Source organism: Oncorhynchus masou, chromosome 32, assembly GCF_036934945.1.
Source record: "Oncorhynchus masou masou isolate Uvic2021 chromosome 32, UVic_Omas_1.1, whole genome shotgun sequence".
NCBI classification, from domain to species: Eukaryota; Metazoa; Chordata; class Actinopteri; order Salmoniformes; family Salmonidae; genus Oncorhynchus; species Oncorhynchus masou.
In genome coordinates, this window is record NC_088243.1 from 80227083 (window position 1) to 80243741 (window position 16659).

Sequence of the window (16659 nt, forward strand, 5' to 3'; positions counted from 1 at the left end):
CCCTGCATTCATGTACATATCTACCTCAAATACCTTATTATTATCTATCCTGATGCCTAGTCACTTTACCCTGCCTTCATGTACATATCTACCTCAAATACCTTGTTATCTATCCTGATGCCTAGTCACTTTACCCTGCCTTCATGTACATATCTACCTCAAATACCTTATTATTATCTATCTGATGCCTAGTCACTTTACCCTGCCTTCATGTACATATCTACCTCAAATACCTTATTATCTATCCTGATGCCTAGTCACTTTACCTTGCCTTCATGTACATATCTACCTCAAATACCTTGTTATCTATCCTGATGCCTAGTCACTTTACCCTGCCTTCATGTACATATCTACCTCAAATACCTTATTATTATCTATCTGATGCCTAGTCACTTTACCCTGCCTTCATGTACATATCTACCTCAAATACCTTATTATTATCTATCTGATGCCTAGTCACTTTACCTTGCCTTCATGTACATATCTACCTCAAATACCTTGTTATCTATCCTGATGCCTAGTCACTTTACTCTGCCTTATTATTATTATCTGTCTGTCACGCCCTGACCTTGGAGATCCTTTTTATGTCTCTATTTTGGTTTGGTCAGGGCGTAAATTGGGGTGGGCATTTCTATGTGTTGTGTTTCTATACAGCTCCACATTGATCTGGTACTGGTACTTCCTGTATATAGCTCCACATTGATCTGGTACTGGTACTTCCTGTACATAGCTCCACATTGATCTGGTACTGGTACTTCCTGTACATAGCTCCACATTGATCTGGTACTGGTACTTCTTGTACATAGCTCCACATTGATCTGGTACTGGTACTTCCTGTAAATAGCTCTACATTGATCTGGTACTGGTACTTCCTGTATATAGCTCTACATTGATCTGGTACTGGTACTTCCTGTATATAGCTCTACATTGATCTGATACTGGTACTTCCTGTATATAGCTCTACATTGATCTGGTACTGGTACTTCCTGTATATAGCTCTACATTGATCTGGTACTGGTACTTCCTGTATAAAGCTCCACATTGATATGGTACTGGTACTTCCTGTACATAGCTCCACATTGATCTGGTACTGGTACTTCCTGTATATAGCTCCACATTGATCTGGTACTGGTACTTCCTGTATATAGCTCCACATTGATCTGGTACTGGTACTTCCTGTACATAGCTCCACATTGATCTGGTACTGGTACTTCCTGTATATAGCTCCACATTGATCTGGTACTGGCACTTCCTGTACATAGCTCCACATTGATCTGGTACTGGTACTTCCTGTACATAGCTCCACATTGATCTGGTACTGGTACTTCCTGTATATAGCTCCACATTGATCTGGTACTGGTACTTCCTGTACAGCTCCATTCTTGTGTGTTTATTCCTTGCGTAATCATTTTTCTTTTTATTATAATTTTGTAACTCTGCAACATTGGGAAAGGCTCGTAAGTAAGCATTTCAAGTAAAGAGTACAGCTGTTGTATTCGGCCTATATCAACAATCATTAATTTGATTTGATAGGAAATGACATGTGGTTGATATTCCCACTAGCCCATGCCTACACCAATCAAATGCTTTGAGATAGCAAGAAATAGTGAAAAATAGTGAACGAGTGCACACTTCAGGAGGAAATGGTTTGTATTTTCAAAGCTAGTGGGCCCTGAAGGTTGTGTGGAGCTAGAGGAAGATTGACTTGTGATTGGTTACTTACGCATATGACGCGGCTGGGAGAGCCAATAGACGAACCCGGTGGAGAGATGGAGGTCTCAGACAGACGTCTGTGCTGTGAAAAGAAAGAAAAGAAAGAGCAATGAGGGTAAAAAAATCTATTGATATCTGAGTTCTGTAGACTAGAGTGATATCTGTGTTCTGTAGAGTGATATCTGTGTTCTGTAGAGTAGAGTGATATCTGTGTTCTGTAGAGTGATATCTGTGTTCTGTAGAGTAGAGTGATATCTGTGTTCTGTAGAGTGATATCTGTGTTCTGTAGAGTGATATCTGTGTTCTGTAGAGTAGAGTGATATCTGTGTTCTATAGAGTGATATCTGAGTTCTGTAGAGGAGAGTGATATCTGTGTTCTGTAGAGTGATATCTGTGTTCTGTAGAGGAGAGTGATATCTGTGTTCTGTAGAGTGATATCTGTGTTCTGTAGAGTGATATCTGTGTTCTGTAGAGTAGAGTGATATCTGTGTTCTATAGAGTGATATCTGAGTTCTGTAGAGGAGAGTGATATCTGTGTTCTGTAGAGTAGAGTGATATCTGAGTTATGTAGAGTGAAATCTGAGTTCTGTAGAGTAGAGTGATATCTGTGTTCTGTAGAGTAGAGTGATATCTGAGTTCTGTAGAGTAGAGTGATATCTGTGTTCTGTAGAGTAGAGTGATATCTATGATCTGTGGAGTGATATCTGAGTTCTGTAGAGTAGAGTTATATCTGTAATCTGTAGTTTGATATCTGTGTTCTGTAGAGTAGAGTGATATCTGTGATCTGTAGAGTGATATCTGTGTTCTGTAGAGGAGAGTGATATCTGTGTGCTGTAGAGTAGAGTGATATCTGTGATCTGTAGAGTGATATCTGAGTTCTGTAGAGTAGAAGGATATATGTGATCTGTAGAGTGATATCTTTGGTCTGTAGAGTAGAGTGATATCTGTGATCTGTAGAGTAGAGTGATATATGTGTTTTGTAGAGTGATATGGTTTCTGTAGAGTAGAGTGATATGTGTTCTGTAGAGTATAGTGATATGTGTTCTGTAGAGTGATATCTGAGTTCTGTAGAGTAGAGTGATATCTGTGATCTGTAGAGTGATATCTGTGATCTGTAGAGTAGAGTGATATCTGTGATCTGTAGAGTGATATCTGTGTTCTGTAGAGTAGAGTGATATGTGTTCTGTAGAGTATAGTTATATTTGTGTTCTGTAGAGTAGAGTGATATCTGTGTTCTGTAGAGTAGAGTGATATCGATGTTGTGTAGAGTAGAGTGATATCTGTGTTCTGTAGAGTAGAGTGATATCTGTGATCTGTAGAGTAGAGGGTTATGTGTTCTGCAGAATAGAGTAATACATGTGTTCTGTAAAGTAGAGTGATATCTGTGTTCTGTAGAGTAGAGTGATATCTGTGTTCTGTAGAGTAGAGTGAAATCTGTGATCTGTAGAATGAAATTTTTGTTCTGTAGAGTGATACTTGTGTTCTGTAGAGTGATATCTGAGTTCTGTAGAGTAGAGTGATATCTGAGTTCTGTAGAGTAGAGTGATATCTGTGATCTGTAGAGTGATATCTGTGTTCTATAGAGTAGAGTGATATTTGTGTTCTGTAGAGTAGAGTGATATTTGTGTTCTGTAGAGTAGAGTGATATCTATGATCTGTGGAGTGATATCTGAGTTCTGTAGAGTAGAGTTATATCTGTAATCTGTAGAGTGATATCTGTGTTCTGTAGAGTAGAGTGATATCTGTGATCTGTAGAGTGATATCTGTGTTCTGTAGAGGATAGTGATATCTGTGTGCTGTAGAGTAGAGTGATATCTGTGATCTGTAGAGTGATATCTGTGATCTGTAGAGTAGAGTGATATCTGTGATCTGTAGAGTGATATCTGTGTTCTGTAGAGTAGAGTGATATGTGTTCTGTAGAGTAGAGTGATATATGTGTTTTGTAGAGTGATATGGTTTCTGTAGAGTAGAGTGATATGTGTTCTGTAGAGTATAGTGATATTTGTGTTCTGTAGAGTGATATCTGAGTTCTGTAGAGGATAGTGATATCTGTGTGCTGTAGAGTAGAGTGATATCTGTGATCTGTAGAGTGATATCTGTGTTCTGTAGAGTAGAGTGATATATCTGTTCTGTAGAGTAGAGTGATATTTGTGTTCTGTAGAGTAGAGTGACATCTGTGATCTGTAGAGTGATATCTGAGTTCTGTAGAGTAGAAGGATATATGTGATCTGTAGAGTGATATCTTTGGTCTGTAGAGTAGAGTGATATCTGTGATCTGTAGAGTAGAGTGATATATGTGTTTTGTAGAGTGATATGGTTTCTGTAGAGTAGAGTGATATTTGTTCTGTAGAGTGATATCTGAGTTCTGTAGAGGATAGTGATATCTGTGTGCTGTAGAGTAGAGTGATATATGTGATCTGTAGAGTGATATCTGTGATCTGTAGAGTAGAGTGATATCTGTGATCTGTAGAGTGATATCTGTGTTCTGTAGAGTAGAGTGATATGTGTTCTGTAGAGTATAGTTATATTTGTGTTCTGTAGAGTAGAGTGATATCAGTGTTCTGTAGAGTAGAGTGATATCGATGTTGTGTAGAGTAGAGTGATATCTGTGTTCTGTAGAGTAGAGTGATATCTGTGTTTTGTAGAGTAGAGTGATATCGGTGATCTGTAGAGTAGAGTGATATCTGTGTTCTGTAGAGTAGAGTGATATCTGTGTTCTGTAGAGTAGAGGGTTATGTGTTCTGCAGAATAGAGTGATACATGTGTTCTGTAAAGTAGAGTGATATCTGTGTTCTGTAGAGTAGAGTGATATCTGTGTTCTGTAGAGTAGAGTGAAATCTGTGATCTGTAGAGTAGAGTGATATTTTTGTTCTGTAGAGTGATATTTGTGTTCTGTAGAGTGATATCTGAGTTCTGTAGAGTAGAGTGATATCTGTGTTCTGTAGAGTGATATCTGAGTTCTGTAGAGTAGAGTGATATCTGTGTTCTGTAGAGTAGAGTGATATATGTGTTCTGTAGAGTAGAGTGATATTTGTGTTCTGTAGAGTAGAGTGACATCTGTGATCTGTAGAGTGATATCTGAGTTCTGTAGAGTAGAAGGATATATGTGATCTGTATAGTGATATCTTTGGTCTGTAGAGTAGAGTGATATATGTGTTTTGTAGAGTGATATGGTTTCTGTAGAGTAGAGTGATATGTGTTCTGTAGAGTATAGTGATATTTGTGTTCTGTAGAGTGATATCTGAGTTCTGTAGAGTAGAGTGATATCTGTGTTCTGTAGAGTAGAGTGATATCTGTGTTCTGTAGAGTAAAATGATATCTGTGTTCTGTAGAGTAGAGTGATATCTGTGTTCTGTAGAGTAGAGGGTTATGTGTTCTGTAAAGTAGAGTGATATCTGTGTTCTGTAGAGTAGAGTGATATTTTAGTTCTGTAGAGTAGACTGATATCTATGATCTGTGGAGTGATATATGTGTTCAGTAGAGTAGAGTGATATCTGTGTTCAGTAGAGTAGAGTGATATCTGTGGTTGTCTCACCCTGAGTCTTCTCTCTGCTCTGGCCACCTGCTTACACAAAGGATGCCACACTTCACCACCTGACAGAGATTGAGAGAGAGAGAGAGAGAGAGAGAGAGAGAGAGAGAGAGAGAGAGAGAGAGAGAGAGAGAGAGAGAGAGAGAGAGAGACAGAGAGAGACAGAGAGAGAGAGACAGAGAGAGAGACAGAGAGAGAGAGAGACAGAGAGAGAGAGACAGAGAGAGAGAGACAGAGAGAGAGACAGAGAGAGAGACAGAGAGAGAGGGAGAGAGAGAGGGAGACAAGAGTCCTTGTGATGTTTATAAGTCAGTGATGCTGTGTGTGTGTGTGTGTGTGTGTGTGTGTGTGTGTGTGTGTGTGTGTGTGTGTGTGTGTGTGTGTTTTTACCATGCAGGTACATTTCTTCTCCCTCTGTGAACATCATGTGACATCGGGCACAGCGGGCACAGGTAGGGTGGTAGTGCTTCCCCCCTGCCTGGAGAGAGAGAGAAAGAGAGAGAGCGACACAGAGAGAGAGACACACACAGAGCGACAGAGAGAGAGACACACACAGAGAGAGACAGAGACAAAGAGACACAGAGAGACATTCATTTCTCTATTTTTTGTTTTTAAGATGAGATAAACACTCAAATCTAAAAATAATTCAAGACAAGTGATGAACAACAACTACAACTCAATAAGACGTTTTGACTCTCGCTAGCTAGCTAGCTAGCTACACAACAAAAACCTAGCTAGCTTGCTACACAACAAAAACCTAGCTTGCGAGCTACACAACAAAAACCTAGCTAGCAGGCTAACAAGCTAGCCAGAAAAATTTAGCAAGGGAAGTTAATACAACTACATTAAACGACCAAACTGAGTGAGTAAATCAAAAAGGAGCAAGGACTATAACATTAAACACATCTTCTGAGTCCATTCTCTACCGTCAAGAGGCCAAAAATGACACAAGGAGGAAAGCTTTTAAACAGAAACTACTAAACGGGAGGCCAGAAAACCTTTTCGTAGACCTTTACAAAAACGGTGACAAGAGTAATCTCATCTTCCTCACTGACCAACCAAATGCATGGCGCTCAGCAGTCTGCTCTCACTACCCATCCATAAAGAATGCCTGGCGCTCAGCAGTCTGCTCTCACTACGCATCCATAAAGAAAGAGGGAATCTGTAATGGGTGGAAGCTGAAAGTCAAAGAGACAGATGACCCTGACAGCACCATGATAACAATCAACCTCTACAAGACAGTCATGCTGCAAGGTGACCTTAGGCTGTTTGAAAAAGACTTTCAGACCATTAACGAGAGAGCAGAGGACACCATCAGTGTCCCCCTGCCCCCCACCGCACACCCACAGCTGGAGGAGCCCCAGCCTGACAGCCAGAGCTTCGCAAATACTGTGAGAGGAGCAACTGGCCCAGCCTGACAGCCAGAGCTTCAGATACACTGTGAGAGGAGCAACTGGCCCAGCCTGACAGGCTGGGCTTCAGATACACTGTGAGAGGAGCAACTGGCCCAGCCTGACAGGCTGAGCTTCAGATACACTGTGAGAGGAGCAACTGGCCCAGCCTCCGCCAATGAAATAAGTGACATTAAACACATGATGAGTCTACTATGCTCAAATGTGATAGGCTGGGGATCACAGTAAGATGAGCACAATAACTCCACCCTCCTCACAATACATCCGCCCAAGTGGCATGAGACAAATGCTATCTTCAATGATAAACAAATAACATTTGCATAATAAGAGTAAAGAAAAGAGTTATAAAATCTTTTTACATTGCATGTCGCAATTTACAAGGATTGAAGTACTGATCTGTGGAGACCTGAATGCTAGAACAGCAGAAGAACTAGACACTATTAATTAACAGTCAGTTGAAGTCGGAAGTTTACATTCACTTAGGTTGGAGTCTTTAAAACTCGTTTTTCAACCACTCCACAAATTTCTTGTTAACAAACTATAGTTTTGGCTGGTTGGTTAGGACATCTACTTTGTGCATGACAATAATTTTTCCAACAATTGTTTACACACAGATTATTTCACTGTTTCACAATTCCAGTGGATCAGAAGTTTGCATACACTAAGTTGACTGTGACCTTTAAACAGCTAAATTGACCTTTAAACAGCTTGGAAAATTCCAGAAAATTATGTCATGGCTTTAGAATCTTCTGATTGGCTCAAATGATGTCAATTAGCCTATTGGAGGTGTACCTGTGGCTGTATTTCAAGGCCTAACTTCAAACTCAGTACCTCTTTGCTTGATATCATGGGAAAATCAAAGAAATCAGCCAAGACTTCAGAAAAGAAATTGTAGACCTCCAAAAGTCTGGTTCATCCTTGGGAGCAATGTCCAAACGCCTGAAGGTACCACATTCATCGGTACAAACAATAGTACGCAAGTATAAACACCACGGGACCACGCAGCCGTCATACCGCTCACGAAGGAGACGTGTTCTGTCTCATAGAGATGAACATACTTTGGTGCGAAAAGTGCAAATCAATCCCAGAACAACAGCAAAGGACCTTGTGAAGATGCTGGAGGAAACAGGTACAAAAGTATCTATATCCAGAGTAAAATGAGTCCTATATCGACATAACCTGAAAGGCTGCTCAGCAAGGAAAAAGCCACTGCTCCAAAACCGCCATAAAGTTTTCAACTGCACATGGGGAAAATATCTTACTGTTTGGCCATAATGACCATCGTTGTGTTTGGAGAAAAAAGGGGGAGGCTTGTAAGCACGGGGGTGGCTGCATCATGTTGTGGGTGGGTGCTTTGCTGACATTTCACATTCTTCAAGTAAAGTGGTGATCCTAACCGACCTAAGACAGTGAATTTTTACTAGGATTAAATGTCAAGAATTGTGAAAAACTGAGTTGAAATGTATTTGGCTAAGGTGTATGTAAACTTCCGACTTCAACTGTACACCTACAGCTCATCCCTTGGCAGCAGTACTGTAGGTAACAACACATCCGCCACACTGATCCTCAATACAGGGGACCCTCAGGGGTGTGTGCTCAGTCCCTTCCTGTACACTCATGACAGCATGGCCAGGTGCGACTCCAACACCATCATCAAGTTTGCAGATGACACAACAGTGGTAGGCCTGATCACCAACATCGATGACAACAACTTCTCCCTCAACGTGATCAAGACAAAGGAGATGATTGTGGACTACAGGAAAAGGAGGACCGAGCACACCCCCATTCTCATTGACGGGGCTGAAGTGGAGCAGATTGAGAGCTTCAAGTTCCTTGGTGTCCACATCAAAGGCACAACTCGTGATTTGTAGACTTCAAGAAAGCATTTGATTTAATTCAGCACAAAGGTATTTTTATAGACTAATAGAAAGTGGCATTGGAAGGAAAACATATGATGTTATTAAATCAATGTACACTAAAAACAAATGTGCAGTTAAAATTGGCAACAAGCAAACAGACTTCTTCTCTCAGGGACGGAGAGTGAAACAGGGCTGCCCAATAAGTCCAACACTGTTGAACGTCTACATTAATGAATTGACAAACACATTAGAATAATCTGCTGCACCTGGTATCACCCTACACAACACTGAAATCAAGTGTCTGCTGTACGCAGATGACCTGGAGCAGTTGTCTCCCACTAAAGAGGGGTTACAGCAGCACCTAGATCATCTGCACAGGTTCTGTCGGACCTGGCCTTTAACGGTTAATCACAGGTTCTGTCAGACCTGGGCTCTGACAGTTAACCTGAAAAAAAACAATACAATTATATCCAGTTGTATTAGAACACACCCAAAACAACAAGTATCTAGGATAAAATATCAACAACACAGGTAGCTTTCACATGGCTGTGAACGAGCTGAGAGACAATCCAGAATCTGGCTCAAAATGTTCCAATCAGTAATATAACCAATTGCTCTATATGGCAGTGAAGTATAGGGTCCAAACTCTAATAATGAATTCACCAAATGGGACAAACATCCAATTGAAATACTGCATGCAGAGTTTTGCCAGACTGTATTGCAAGAGCAAAGAAAACCTCCAAATAACGCATGTAGATCAGAACAGGGCCAACACCTCCTGCTCATTCAAATAGAGAAAAGAGACATCACATCTTACAACCATCTAAAAACAAGTGACTTCGAAACATTTCATCACACAGCCCTACAAAGTCAAGAGATGAAACAAGAGAAGAGTCCCCTCAGCCAGCTGGTTCTGAGGCTTAGTTCACTAACCTAAACCAACCCCATAGAGCCTGAGAAAATCTGGCCCAAACAAATCATCACAAAACAAAATATATCACCTATTGGAAAGACACCACAAAAAATCTAAGTAAACGTCAATGCGATTTGGCTCTAAACAGACAGTACTTGGTGGCAGACTATCTGACCACTGTGACTGATAGAAAACTGAGGAAAACATTGACTAGGTACAGACTCAGTGAGCACAGTCTGGCTATAGAGACCGGTCGTCACAGGCCAACCTGACTGCCCAGAGAGAACAGGCTGTTCTCACTCTGACCCCGGAAAGAGGTAGAGACATGGATGCATTTCCTATTACACTGTGACAAATACTCAGATCTAAGAAAATACTTATTTCCCAAAATTATCATTCAGTACAAAGAATTTGAAAATATAAAATATATGTATTGGGTGAAACGCCAAAATGAAGCTAGAGAAGAGTCCCCTAAGCAGGCTGGTCCTGGGGCTCTGTTCACAAACACAAACACACCCCACAGAGCCCGAGGACAGCAGCACAATTAGACCCAAATAAATCATGAGAAAAGAAAAAGCTAATTACTTGACACATTGGAAAGAATTAACAAAATAAAAAAGAGCAAACTAGAAAGCTATTGGGCCCTAAACAGAGAGTACACAGTGGCAGAATACCTGTCCACTGTGACTGACCCAAACTTAAGGAAAGCTTTGACTATGTACAGACTCAGTGAGCATAGCCTTGCTATTGAGAAAGGCCGCTGTAGGCAGATATGGCTCTCAACAGAAGACAGGCTATGTGCACACTGCTCACAAAATGAGGTGGAAACTGAGCTGCACTTCCTAACCTCCTGCCCAATGTATGACCATATTAGAGAGACATATTTCCCTCAGATTACACAGATCAACAAAGAATTTGAAAACAAACCCAATTTTGATAACTCCCATATCTGCTGGGTGGAATTCCACAGTGTGCTATCACAGCAGCAAGATGTGTGACCTGTTGCCACAAGAAAACAGCAACCAGTGAAGAAGAAACACCATTGTAAATACAACCCATATTTATGCTTATGTAACAGTACAATTTTAAACCGTCCCTTCGCCCATACCCCGGCGCGAACCAGGGACCTTCTGCACACATCAACAACAGTCACCCACGAAGCATCGTTACCCATCGCGCCACAAAAGCCGCGGCCCTTGCAGAGCAAGGGGAACTACTACTTCTTAAGGTCTCAGAGCAAGTGACGTCACCGATTGAAACGCTATTTAGCTTGAACCACCGCTAACTAAGCTAGCGTTTCACATCCGTTACACTTATTTATTTTCCCTTGTGTACTTTAACCATTTGAAAATGGTTACAACACTGTATATATAAGTAAGTACTATATTTGATACACTGCCGATTTTGCAGGTTTTCCTACTTACAAAGCATGTAGAGATCTGTAATTGTTATCATAGGTACACTTCAACTGTGAGAGACGGAATCTAAAACAAAAATCCAGAAAATCAAATTGTATGAATTTTAAGTAATAATTTGCATTTTATTGCATGACATAAGTTTTTGATACATCAGAAAAGCAGAACTTAATATTTGGTACAGAAACCTTTGTTTGCAATTACAGAGATCATATGTTTCCTGTAGTTCTTGACCAGGCTTGCACACACTGCAGCAGGGATTTTGGCCCACTCCTCCATACAGACCTTCTCCAGATCCTTCAGGTTTCGGGGCTTTCGCTTGGCAATATGGACTTTCAGCTCCCTCCAAAGATTTTCTATTGGGTTCAGGTCTGGAGACTGGCTAGGCCACTCCAGGACCTTGAGATGCTTCTTACGGAGCCACTCCTTAGTTGCCCTGGCTGTGTGTTTCGGGTCGTTGTCATGCTGGAAGACCAAGCCATGACCCATCTTCAATGCTCTTACTGAGGGAAGGAGGTTGTTGGCCAAGATCTTGTGATACATGGCCCCATCCATCCTCCCCTCAATAGGGTACAGTCGTCCTGTCCCCTTTGCAGATAGCTAATCATCCTAATCGTCATTTAACAGTAGTCACCAGTGCTCTCCTACTTAATGATAGCTAATCATCCTAATCGTCAGTTAACAGTGCTCTCCTATTTAATGATAGCTAATCATCCTAATCGTCAGTTAACAGTGCTCTCCTACTTAATGATAGCTAATCATCCTAATCGTCAGTTAACAGTGCTCTCCTACTTAATAATAGCTTATCAGTGGGATAATAATGATGGTTCTCATAACGACCCTCTTTTCAACAGCTCCTACTATGAGGATTCCTCCCAAATGGCACCCTATTCCTAGGTAGTGAACTAGGACCCATAGGGCACTAATCAAAAGTAGGACACTATGTTGGGAAAAGGGTGCCATTTGGGACAGAGCATGAGCTCTGCCTTCCTACAGTAATTAGCACAACAATCCCTCTGGGTCACCTAAACACATTATAAAGAGAGGGTGAGGCAGGTGAGGAGGTGTCAGAGAGAGAGATGGAGGGAGGGAGAAAGAGAGAGATGAGATGTAGAGCATGTATTCAAAATAATGAGTGTGTATGTGTGTGTGAGGGATAGCGAGAGATGTGGGGCCCCAGCTGATCCTCAACACTGGGGCCCCACAAGGGTGCGTTCTGAGCCCTCTCCTGTACTCCCTGTTCACCCACGACTGCGTGGCCACGCACGCCTCCAACTCAATCATCAAGTTTACGGACGACACAACAGTGATAGGCTTGATTACCAACAACGACGAGACGGCCTACAGGGAGGAGGTGAGGGCCCTCGGAGTGTGGTGTCAGGAAAATAACCTCACACTCAACGTCTACAAAACTAAGGAGATGATTGTGGACTTCAGGAAACAGCAGAGGGAACACCCCCCTATCCACATCGATGGAACAGTAGTGGAGAGAGTAGCAAGTTTTAAGTTCCTCGGCATACACATCACAGACAAACTGAATTGGTCCACCCACACAGACAGCATCGTGAAGAAGGCGCAGCAGCGCCTCTTCAACCTCAGAAGGCTGAAGAAATTTGGCTTGTCACCAAAAGCACTCACAAACTTCTACAGATGCACAATCGAGAGCATCCTGGCGGGCTGTATCACTGCCTGGTACGGCAACTGCTCCGCCCTCAACCGTAAGGCTCTCCAGAGGGTAGTGAGGTCTGCACAACGCATCACCAGGGGCAAACTACCTGCCCTCCAGGACACCTACACCACCCGATGTTACAGAAAGGCCATAAAGATCATCAAGGACATCAACCACCCGAGCCACTGCCTGTTCACCCCGCTATCATCCAGAAGGCGAGGTCAGTACAGGTGCATCAAAGCTGGGACCGAGAGACTGAAAAACAGCTTCTATCTCAAGGCCATCAGACTGTTAAACAGCCACCACTAACATTGAGTGGCTGCTGCCAACACACTGACACTGACTCAACTCCAGCCACTTTAATAATGGGAATTGATGGGAAATGATGTAAATATATCACTAGCCACTTTAAACAATGCTACCTTATATAATGTTACTTACCCTACATTATTCATCTCATATGCATACGTATATACTGTTCTCTATATCATCGACTGCATCCTTATGTAATACATGTATCACTAGCCACTTTAACTATGCCACTTTGTTTACATACTCATCTCATATGTATATACTGTACTCGATACCATCTACTGTATCTTGCCTATGCTGCCCTGTACCATCACTCATTCATATATCCTTATGTACATATTCTTTATCCCCTTACACTGTGTATAAGACAGTAGTTTAGGAATTGTTAGTTAGATTACTTGTTAGTTATTACTGCATTGTCGGAACTAGAAGCACAAGCATTTCGCTACACTCGCATTAACATCTGCTAACCATGTGTATGTGACAAATAAAATTTGATTTGATTTGATTTTGATTTGAGATTGCCTAAGCTGCATGTAATGTTCATTTCCTCTACAGATCAGTGTAACATTAATTTCCTCTACAGATCAGTGTAACGTTCATTTCCTATACATATCAGTGTAATGTTCATTTCCTCTACAGATCAGTGTAATGTTCATTTCCTCTACAGATCAGTGTAACGTTCATTTCCTATACAGATCAGTGTAATGTTCATTTCCTCTACAGATCAGTGTAATGTTCATTTCCTCTACAGATCAGTGTAACGTTCATTTACTCTACAGATCAGTGCTTCCTTGGTCAGTCTCAGGTGGCAACTGGGAATAACTGGTAATATTGACAACTCATGTTACAAGACACCACCAGCTTTCGTATGTTCTCATGTTCTGAGCAAGGAACTTAAACGTTAGCTTTTTTACATAGCACTTATTGCACTTTTACTTTCTTCTCCAACACTTCGTACTTGCATTATTTAAACCAAATTGAACATGTTTTGTTATTTATTTGAGACTAAATGTATTTTATTTATGTATTATATTAAGTTAAAATAAGTGTTTATTGTTCATTTTGTATTGTTGTAATTGTCATTAATTACAAATATATATAAAAATCGGCCGATTAATCGGACGCACACACAGGGCAGCAGATGAAGCCAGGCATGTTGTAGAAGCTGTTAATAACCCAGAGAGAGACTGATGGAGAGGAGAGGTGAGAGGAGGTGAGGAGAGGAGAGGATAGTATAGGTCCCCAGGGGGAGTGTGTATGAGTGCTCACCTCCAGTACCCGTCCACTGATGTATCTGCTGCACGTCTCACACTTAACCCCAAACTGGGCGTGGTAATCAGACTCACAGTACGGCACGTTGTCCCTGAAGCACAAAGGGTTAAACACCCGATCAAAGGTGTGTGTGTGTCTGTCTCTCTGTGTCTGTTTGTGTGTGTGTGTGTGGTGTGTATGTTTGTGTGTGTGTGTGTGTGTGTGGTGTGTCTGTTTGTGTGTGTGTGTGTGTGTGTGTGGTGTGTCTGTTTGTGTATATATAGTGCAAGTCAAAAGTTTAGACACACATTCATTCCATGGGTTTTCTTTATTTTGAGTATTTTCTACATTGTAGAATAACATCAAAACTATGAAATAACACATGTCGTAACCAAAATAGTGTTAAAATATATGTTATATTTGAGATTCTTTAAAGTAGCCACCCTTTGCCTTGATGACAGCTTTGCACAGCTTTGCACACCTCTTGGCATTCTCTCAACCAGCTTCATGAGGTAGTCACCTGGAATGCATCTCAAATCTAAAATATATTTTGATTTGTTTAACACTTTTTGGGTTACTACATGATTCACATGTGTTATTTCATAGTTTTGATGTCTTCACTATTATTCCAAAATGTATAAAGTAGTAAATATAACGAATGTCTGTACGTGTGTGTGTGTGTGTGTGTGTGTGTGTGTGTGTGTGTGTGTGTGTGTGTGTGTGTATGTGTATGTGTATGTGTGTGTGTGTGTGTGTGTGTGTGTGTACTGACTTGCTGATGTATTCCCCAGTGAGGACCATGTTGCAGGTTTGACACTTGAAGCAGCTGACATGCCACTGTTTCTCCAACGCCAGCAGAGACTGTCCCTGTTTTATATCCTCTCCACACCCTGAACAGTCTGGAGAGAGGGAGGGGGAGATGGGGAGAGGGAGGTGGAGAGGATGAGGGAGGGGGGAGAGAAGGGGACAGGGAGGCAGAGGGGGCGAGGGAGGTAGGGAGAGAGGGAGGTGGAGAGGATGAGGGAGGAGAGGGAGAGATGGAGAGAGGGAGGAGGGAGATGGGGAGAGGGAGGGAGAGAGGGAGGAGGGAGATGGGGAGAGGGAGGTGGAGCGGATGAGGGAGGGGGAAATAAGGAGACAGGGAGGCAGAGGGGGGCGAGGGAGGTAGGGAGAGAGGGAGAGAGAGAGGGAGATGGGGAGAGGGAGGGAGAGAGGGAGGAGGGAGATGGGGAGAGGGAGGTGGAGAGGATGAGGGAGGGGGGAGAGAAGGGGACAGGGAGGCAGAGGGGGGATAGGGAGGTAGGGAGAGAGGGAGAGAGAGAGGGAGAGAGGGAGATGGGGAGAGGGAGGTGGAGAGGATGAGGGAGGGGGAGAGAAGGGGGACAGGGAGGCAGAGGGGGCGAGGGAGGTAGGGAGAGAGGGAGAGAGAGAGGGAGGAGGGAGATGGGGAGAGGGAGGTGGAGAGGATGAGGGAGGGGGAGAGGGAGGTGGAGAGGATGAGGAAGGGGGAGAGAAGGGGACAGGGAGGCAGAGGGGGTGAGGGAGGTAGGGAGAGAGGGAGAGAGAGAGGGAGGAGGGAGATGGGGAGAGGGAGGTGGAGAGGATGAGGGAGGGGGGAGAGAAGGGGACAGGGAGGCAGAGGGGGTGAGGGAGGTAGGGAGAGAGGGAGAGAGAGAGGGAGATGGGGAGAGGGAGGTGGAGAGGATGAGGGAGGGGGGAGAGAAGGGGACAGGGAGGCAGAGGGGGCGAGGGAGGTAGGGAGAGAGGGAGAGAGAGAGGGAGATGGGGAGAGGGAGGGAGAGAGGGAGGTGGAGAGGATGAGGGAGGGGGGAGAGAAGGGGACAGGGAGGCAGAGGGGGGCGAGGGAGGTAGGGAGAGAGGGAGGGAGAGAGGGAGGTGGAGAGGATGAGGGAGGGGAGAGAGAGGGAGAGAGAGAGGGAGGAGGGAGATGGGGAGAGGGAGGTGGAGAGGATGAGGGAGGGGGAGAGAGGGAGAGAGAGAGGGAGGAGGGAGATGGGGAGAGGGAGTTGGAGAGGATGAGGGAGGGGGGAGAGAGGGAGGAGGGAGATGGGGAGAGGGAGGTGGAGAGGATGAGGGAGGGGGGAGAGAAGGGGACCGGGAGGCAGAGGGGGGCGAGGGAGGTAGGGAGAGAGGGAGAGAGAGAGGGAGAGAGGGAGATGGGGAGAGGGAGATGGGGAGAGGGAGGGAGAGAGGGAGGAGGGAGATAGGGAGAGAGAGGTGGAGAGGATGAGGGAGGGGGGAGAGAAGGGGACAGGGAGGCAGAGGGGGGCGAGGGAGGTAGGGAGAGAGGGAGGGAGAGGGGGGAGACACGGAGAGAGAGGAGGGAGAGTGGAGGGGGAAGAGGAGGGGTCGGGGAAAGAGGTGAAGAAAAGTGGTGAGAATTAGGGGGATAAGTGAAAAGAAGCGAGAGGGGGACAAACCTGAGGGGCTAATGTATCTATACCCAACAATGTGTGTGTCAACTCAGTGTATCAGCCCTATACCTGCAGACCCCTAAAGGGGTGTGGTCTAGGGGTTGGTTCTCGATTGTGTCACCCTAAAGGGGTGTGGTCTAGGGGT

The 16659-nt window shown here is 43.6% G+C and overlaps 1 protein-coding gene across 1 annotated transcript in view; it reads right to left on the reverse strand.

Annotated features, from left to right (window-relative positions):
* LOC135527123 (actin-binding LIM protein 3-like) overlaps positions 1-16659 on the reverse strand; it is a 117513-nt gene that overhangs the window by 41797 nt on the left and 59057 nt on the right. The window contains exons 5-9 of the mRNA XM_064955771.1: positions 14852-14978; positions 14098-14191; positions 5636-5723; positions 5249-5307; positions 1724-1795 (exon numbers count right to left, since the gene is read on the reverse strand). Coding sequence (XP_064811843.1) covers positions 1724-1795; positions 5249-5307; positions 5636-5723; positions 14098-14191; positions 14852-14978 — 440 coding nt within the window. The remainder of the gene's footprint in view (positions 1-1723; positions 1796-5248; positions 5308-5635; positions 5724-14097; positions 14192-14851; positions 14979-16659) is intronic.